General features: G+C 33.0%; 1 protein-coding gene across 2 annotated transcripts in view; it reads left to right on the top strand.

Moving 5' to 3' along the window:
• Positions 1-7,392: 7,392 nt before the first annotated feature.
• tpp2 (tripeptidyl peptidase 2) overlaps positions 7,393-8,541 on the top strand; it is a 48,564-nt gene continuing 47,415 nt past the window's right edge. For both annotated transcript variants that reach the window (XM_022663091.2, XM_022663090.2), the window contains exon 1: positions 7,393-7,667. In XM_022663091.2, coding sequence (XP_022518812.2) covers positions 7,503-7,667 — 165 coding nt within the window. In that variant the 5' untranslated portion in view covers positions 7,393-7,502. The remainder of the gene's footprint in view (positions 7,668-8,541) is intronic.

The raw sequence follows: 8,541 nt of genomic DNA, 5'->3' as shown, positions 1-8,541 counted from the left end.
TTCTGTGTATTTTAGTCTTTTACAGTCTCTGAGATCCAGTTTCTAAAAGCTTTTGTCTTTTCTTCACACACAGCTGATTAAACCTCTCACACATCAAACTGAATGTTTTACACAGATGAACAGTTTACTTACTCTCGGAAAAAGGTAGATAAATGTACACTTCAATAATGTGAACAATCACAATCCAATGAGGGATTGTTCATTTCTGTTAAATGATGTTGAGGGGAAGAACTCACAGAAATGAGTAATCATTCATATAGACTGTTCACTGAGTATGACCATTTACAGTTTTTCCCAAATGTTTAAACGCATATCTAGAAACTTGGATCAGTTTCCTAAAACTCTGAACACAAACTGAAAATGATTAACTGCTTTGTTGAAACTCCACAAATCTCCAGCAAAACGGATTCCTTTCACCAAAACAACACACAGATATTTATATACTTCAAATAAACACTGACAAGATAAATTCAGAGCACCATAATCAGAAGTATTTAGTCATGTTTTCGACTTCATGAGGCCACTGTACAAATTTAAATGCATACAAGTCCATAGAAATATGTTGGCTTTCTGTTCTTTATATTTATTTGGTGCAGATAATATAGCATATAGCATTACAGTACTACATGTATATACGACACAAATGTAAGCCATTTTTACTGTATGTAGTTTGTTGTAAAACTGTAATTTTCACTTATGTAATGAGAAACATGATGAGGAAAATCAGATCACATACAAAGAGGAAACAAACATGTATTTATTGTTGATGTATTTGAAGGTCAGTGATTCTTAGGTAATCAGGGTGTGCTAAATGATGCAGTTTGTGTTTAGTGATTTGTAAAGCTGTGATTTAGAGTGATATTTGAGTGAGAACATGTGGAATTGTGCTCAGAGTTTAGCAGTTTGGAGTCACAGTGTTACACATGAGCTTCATGTTTTTAGATTTGTGTGCACAGTTCCACATTTTGTGTGAATACAATGTGGAAAAACTGTAATATAATTTATTAGAAGCCTGTACAGAAACTTTTCCAAAATTAAGGATTACTGGAGTAAATTAAAACATTTCAGTATTGATTTATTAAATCCAAATCGACACAACAGAACAACAGAATTTATTGATACAGTGTACAGCAACAGCCTATTACCTGTGATCATAAAACCAACCAGAATAACAATTGACACTGCTACACTGATTGATACATATATTTATAAATAAAATAGAGAGCAAAATAGTGGCTGGATTGCTCATAAACAACATAAGTGATCATCTTCCAATTTGAGCAATCTTTTAAAATATGTTTAATATAAAAAAAATAAAAGTCAGGCACTTTTAAATGTATCTACAGAAACAGAACTCCAGAAGCTATCGCTGCTCTCGAGATTGACCTAATGAAACAGAACTGGACAGAAGTAAATGAAAATGATGATCCAAATAAGGCATATGATACTTTTCTGACTATAGTAACTGAGTTATATGAAAAAAATAAAAACTGTCCTTTAAGAAAATGTACAAGAAGCCACAAAACAGTGGAAAACCATGGATTACTAGAGGAATTGAAAGAAAAATGTACTTTATAAGATTTTTTAAAAACAAAGAACAAAATAAGCAGAAAACAAATATAAGACCTATAAAAATAAATGAACAAGTATTAGGAGAGATAGAAAAAAGAAATATTATCAGAAATTATTGGAACATCACAGGAATAATACTGTGGAAAGTGCTAAACAGCATAGTTAAAACATGTTTGGGAAAATTTTGTAAAAGAAGATAATACAATTTTACATCAAATCAAAGAAATTGCCGACAAATTTAATGCTTAGTTTGTGAATGTAGGACATAACTTAGCTAAAGAGATTGTAGAGCCAAGAAATATGCATGGAATAAATAAAGATATTATTCATAAAAACTCTCACTCCATTTTTATTAGGAGGACTGAGGAAAATGAAATACTGGATATTGTTAACAAATGAAAAAACAAGAAGTCCACTGACTGGAATGGAATAAATATGTGGCTGGTAAAAAAAAAAACTCATAAAGTGTATTATAAAACCTTTTCCTCATATCTGTAATCAGTCACTGCAAAAAGGTATATTTCCCCAAGAATTAAAACCAATGAAAACTGCAAAAGTCATTCCTATTTATAAAAGTGGAGACAGACACAATTTCTCTAATTACAGACCAGTTTATCTGCTTTACCAGTTTTCAAAAATACTAGAAAAAGTATTTGCTCATAGACATTTGCTCATAGAGCATTTTATAAAAGAAAACAATGTATTGAGCGATCACAAGTTTGGTTTCAGATCAGATAGGTCCACCTCGATGGCAGTGATGCAGCTAGTAGAAGAGAAAGCTACAGCAATAGACAAGAAGATATATACAGTGGGGGTGTTTATAGACTTAAAAAAAGCGTTTAACACTATTGATCACTATTTATTAATGAAAAAGTTAGAGAGATATGGTATTAGGGGAATAACATTCTCATGACTCAATAGTTACCTTAATAATAGATACCAATATGTTCAAATAAATAATATCAAGTCAGATTTTCTGAAGGTTACATGTGGTGTGTCACAAGGCTCAGTGTTAGGACCTAAATTGTTTAATCTGTACATAAACCATATTTGTAAGGCATCTAAAGTGTTACAATTTGTCCTATTTGCTCATAATACCAATTTATATTGCTCTGGAGAAAACTTGGAATGGCTTCTAAATACGGTAGAAAGAGAATTTAACATCTTAAAGAAATGGTTTGATGTTAATAAGCCATCATTAAATTTAAGAAAAACATAGTTTATGATCTTTGGTAATCAACAAATAAAAAGAAAATAAAAATTATGATCAATGATATTGAAATTGAAAGAGTGTATGAAAATAAATTTCTAGGTGTGATAATTGATCATAAATTATGTTGGAAACAACACATAAACCATGTAAAAACAAAACTGGCCAAAACCATTGTAATACTCTATAAAACTAAACATATTTTAAATCAGAAGTCACTATATTTACTGTACTGTTCCTTCATAGAGCCGTATATGACCTATTGTGTGGAAATATGGGGAAACACATATAAAACCAATACAAATCCAATTACCATACTACAGAAAAAAGCTATATGACTTATTAACCAATCAAACTGCAACAAACCAACCAATAAATTATTCATTAAATTACATGCTTTAAAATTCTGTGATTTAGTTGACTTTAATATTGCACAGATAATGTACAAAGCACAAAATAATTTACTCCTAAATTGTATTCAGGGGAAATTTAAAGAGAACAACTATGAACTTGGGGGAATAGATATATTTAAAAGAAATAGAGCAAGGACAAATATGTAAAACAGATGTGTATCAGTCAGAGGGGTAAAGCTGTGGAATAAATATAATGAATATTTAAGAATGTGTAGTTCACTCTATAAATTTAAAATAATGTTTAAAAACAGGGCAAATATATAAACAAATATATAACTGATAAATGAGCTGTCTATATATTGTGAACTTTCAAATGATTAATTATTTAAACCTTAATTTTCTTTTTTTTTTGTTTTTTTTTGTTTTGTCACAACATTTTATTTACTACATTTATTTACTGTATATATGGTAGGCAAAATAAGCTAAAGCTTCAGCCTATGTCTTTTCGGCTGTTATTGATTTAAATGCAAAATACAGGCTGAGATTTTTTCTTTTTTTCTTTGTCTTTTTTTCTTTATTATCTGTTTTTATGTGTGTAAAACGAAAAACTAAACTAAAAAAAAACAAATAAAAATCAGTGAACAGCTTTTTCTACACCACAGTGAAACACTACACACTGATGGAGTAAACACTCCCTTTAATTCCCCCAACTTTACTTTAAAGCTTTTCAATTAATAAAAAATGAAAGAAATATTTTAGTCATATTTTAAAAGAACCAAGTGTCTTTTTATTATGATGTAAATCAGAATTTTAATATTTTTTACAAAAACGTAGGTCTGGTGGTAGACAGTAAACATATTTGTTTGTCCCCACTGACCATCCTTACATATTTATTCCTCTTTTTAAATATAAAATTACAATTTCAATACACTCCCACAGTTTTTTCCAAACCCGCCACACCAAATAGTTTACCCCCTATAAAAATAATAATCAGCATTGAAGAATTTCCTGAATTATCATTCAGGAAATTACATCATCACACTTGTCTCTTGAAGGACAAACTGTAAATGGGCCATTCCACTGAATGGGTGCCATATGCCTGTTATAACTCTTCTGAATTAAACTCATTTTTTTTAATAACACGTGTATTTAACTATTTAAAACACATCAAAATCAGTTTTACAAGGTTTCTAATCCGAAGATGTTTACAAAACTCATGTGACATTTAAAAAGCATGTTTAAAAGCAAGTCCACCAATTCTTTTGATTTTCTCTCAAGAAACTCTTTATTTTAAAGAAATGTTTGAGAACATTTTATGACATTTGTTATGTTATAATATTTATGATCAAAAAATCACTGCTATTAATGCTGAAACTCCTGTTACTTATTATGGCATAGAATTAGCAAAAACATGAAAAATAGTTAAATGGCGGCTGTGCTAATAGCATGAGGACACTGAGCACATTCTAGTGATTTTCCCAAAATTTGTATTTTAAAAATAAACAAATAACATCTAAGAATGAATTTATGTAACAGGAGTGTTGAGATTGATAAGATCAAATACACAGAAAAACTAATGAGGAAACTTAATTCTGGTATTCCCATGATCTTCAGAAGAACCAGCTGATGTCACTTCCTGTTGTAGATGTGACTTCCTGTCGTAGAATGTTCCAGATGTTTCAAATGGGGTAATGTGTTACGGTAAAAGAACTGAGTGAAAACCCAGGAACATAACTAAAATGTGTAATTTCACTTAAATACTATGTTAAATAAATTATTTAATATTATTATTAAAAAAATATTATTTAAGCATAGATGAGATTTGGAGTCACACAACAATGCAAAAATTACATCTCTGAAGGACTTTAATAATTATATTTTATGGTAAAGTTTATAGTTAGAGAGTGGGGACAGGTAACTAATGCTATTTTTTTGTGTTCTATGTAGTTTTTATTAATGTTTTTAATTACATATCTTACTTTGGCAATTAGTCAGTGTGGATAACACTAAGTTTAATAATAAAATGTATTTTAAAGTTATTTTGTGTGCACATTTATACATACCATTTCCTGGGGGCAGAAATGGCACTGATTCAGTGGAATATGCCAAATAACCTTTCAGGAAACACACTTTTGTGATACGTTTAAAAAAAATGTAAAAGTAAAAAGAGGTGATTCTTATTTTTCTCATGCAGCTGGGGTTCCAGTTCTTTTAAATAAATTTAAAGGTAAGGTCTTGGAGATTTCCCCTTTTAGGGGAAGGAAAATAAATTTTAAGGGTGTTAAAACTGAGTAAAACAACATTTTGATCTCTAATGTTTATGGGCATAATCATAGTCCTGTTAATTTGAATATGTTTCAGGAAATCATTAAAATTATTTCAGACTTTTAAAAAAAACAAGTACATGGCCACATTGTTGTTTTTGTTAGGAAGTGATTTTACAGTTTTTTCCAAATGTTTAAACGCATTTCTAGAAACTTGGCTCAGTTTCTTAAAACTCTAAACACAAACTGAAAATGATTAACTGCTCCACAAATCTCTAGCAAGATGTAAATCGTTTTTTTCTTGAGAACTGGCATAATAAAGGAACAGAACATGTGCTTGATTTATTTGTACCTACTGTACCTTTATGAGTAAACACCTTTAAATGTCAAATCTCATTTAAAGAAGTGGTGAAAGATGGATGACTGTTTTTAGTAGACAATGTTTAGAAGTGTTCTTTGGCTTTTTATATATACAATATAGGACAATCATGCAAAAAAAGAGAAAAATCTAAGCTTTAATTCAAGTGTCTTTATTTGGTGGGGGAAAAAATCACACATTAAGAAATAAATATTTTAAATGAAATCATGTGTGCCACAATTATTGGCAGTGCTGGTGTTAGTACTTTAAAAACCTCTTTTTGCCAAGAAGCAGTTATAGGAGAAGATTTTTGCACTAAATCCTCTCCTATAACTCTTTACAAGATGGGAAAGAACAGAAAGAGGGATATTTCACCATTCCTCTTTCCACAACCTCCCTAAATCCTCCAGAGTCCTGGGTCTTCTCCTATGCTCTAATATTGGGGTAGTTTTTCCAAAATAAAGAGAGAATAAGGTAAAGAAAGAGGATGGGATTTTGTTGCCCAGAGTAAGATCAGATCAGATGATCAGATACCCTCAAAAATATTTCATTTAAGTTAGAGCAGATAATGGAAAATGCAGCTGTGAAGTGTTTTTGATATGTAAAAAGGATGTTTAAAATGAAAGAAACCTGTTCACTGTATATAATAGTTTGTGTGTCTGACTTTTGGGAGACTTTTGTTTTTTGGAGAGAGCAGTGTGACTGCTTTCGTTATCACTAATGATGCACTAACACCTGGAGATTATAGACTAGCACATGCTTTCTCTGATACATGTGAAGTCAGACCCCACCTCTTTTCTAACTGCTTTACCGAGTAGCCAGTGCTCTCGGTTCCTTAGTCCACTGGACCACTCGGAGCATTATATAAATTTAATGTGTAATTAAAGACGTTTTTTCAATTTATTTTTTTCATAGATGGATGGATGGATGGACGGTATGGTATAGATGGGTGGATGAATAAATGGATAGTATGGATGGACGGTATGGTACAGATGGGTGGATGGTATGGTATGGTATGGATGAATCAGTTGTATGGATGGATGGATGCTATGGTATGGTATGATATGGTAGAGATAGGTGGATAAATGGATGGATGGATGGATGGATGGTATGGTATGGATGGATGGACAGTATGGTATGGATGGATGGATGGTTGTATGGATGGATGGATTGTATGGATGGATGGATTGTATGGATGGCTGGATAAATGAATGGATGGATAGATGAATGGATGTATGGATGAATGGATGGACTTTATGGATGGATGAATGAATGAATGGTATGGATGGATTGTATGATTGGATGGATGAATAGATGGATGGATGGTATGTATGGATGGATGGATGGATGGTATGTATGGATGGATGGTATGTATGGATGGTATGGATGGATTGTATGATTGGATAGATAGATGTATAGATGGATGGATGAATAGATGCATGGATGGTATGTATGGATGGATGGATGGATGGATGGGTTGGATGGATGGATGGATGGATGGATGAATGGATGGATGTAGGGTATGATATAATAACTAAAAGCTGGTTTGTTATCTGAGGGCAGCACTCTGCTATAGAGGGTTAATAAAGCCGGGCGGACGCGACCCGCAGGGCTGCTGCTGCTCCTTTAAGACTCCGGCTCTATACCGGGGTATCCGCGCCGGGCTTTCCGCAGCTCCACCCTGCCTCCCCCGCTTCTCTTGCCGCTGCCGCTTATTGTTTTCCTCCGTCACCCCCGGTCGGGTCATGGCTACTCATTCCGTAGACGAATCGTTCCCTCTGCACGGGCTGCTCCCCAAGAAAGAGACCGGCGCCGCTTCTTTCCTCACCCGCTTTCCGGAGTACGATGGACGGGGCGTGCTCATCGCCGTCTTGGACACGGGAGTGGACCCGGGGGCGCCCGGCATGCAGGTAAATGCGAGAGCGCGGCTTCAGGAGAGAGCAGGCCGCAGGGCTGGATTCAGCCTGCTTATTTAAACACACACAGAGAGACAGCACGGGCTCAGCTTAAAGCGTGTAAAACACGGGTTTAGCTCCAAATGCGCCTAAAACGTAACAGCGTTTCTGATTAAACTGCCTGACTGACAAGATAACTAGTTAATCTAGCAGCTAGCTGTGTCATCCTTAGCTTAGCCAACCACTGACAAGCGATGCTAACCGAGGAACTATAGGCTGTAATGTTAGCTTAGCTTAGCTTAGTTAGCTCTATAATTAAGTCTGTCAAATATTACTAGTTTTATATTGCTGTTTAGATTAATGTAGACACTAAACATTTTCCTATAGCAATCTGCTTTAGCCCAACAGTACACCAGTAAAACAAGCTTTAACCCTTTATACAGGATTATACTAGTAAAAACTCAGATTCAGAATCAGTGTAATGTTATTTTACTGATCTAATCTCTTATTTCAGAGATCAGCTATCATGTTTATTAGCTTGTAATCTAATAATCAGATTTACAGATCCATAAAATCATTCTGAATAGTCATAGATCACTAACAGCACTTTCATATAATTATCAATAATTGTGAAATTCAGGTTGTGAGGAAACTGAACTAATGAATGGTACAACATATTTTGTTACAAGATCCAAACATTTAAAAATCTATATTTTTCCTGAAATTCTTCTTGTACCAAATGAAAAAGCGATAAAATAATTCTTTATTAATCCCACAGTGGAGAGGAAAAAAAACAATATCAAGAACTATACAAACAATATAATAACATCTATATACACAGGAAAATAAAGGTAAGAGAATATAAAATACTTTAAAAAAAGTATAAAAC

The sequence above is a fragment of the Astyanax mexicanus genome, chromosome 21 (assembly GCF_023375975.1).
Source record: "Astyanax mexicanus isolate ESR-SI-001 chromosome 21, AstMex3_surface, whole genome shotgun sequence".
Classification (NCBI taxonomy): Eukaryota; Metazoa; Chordata; class Actinopteri; order Characiformes; family Acestrorhamphidae; genus Astyanax; species Astyanax mexicanus.
This window is presented reverse-complemented; position numbering and strand designations above follow the sequence as displayed.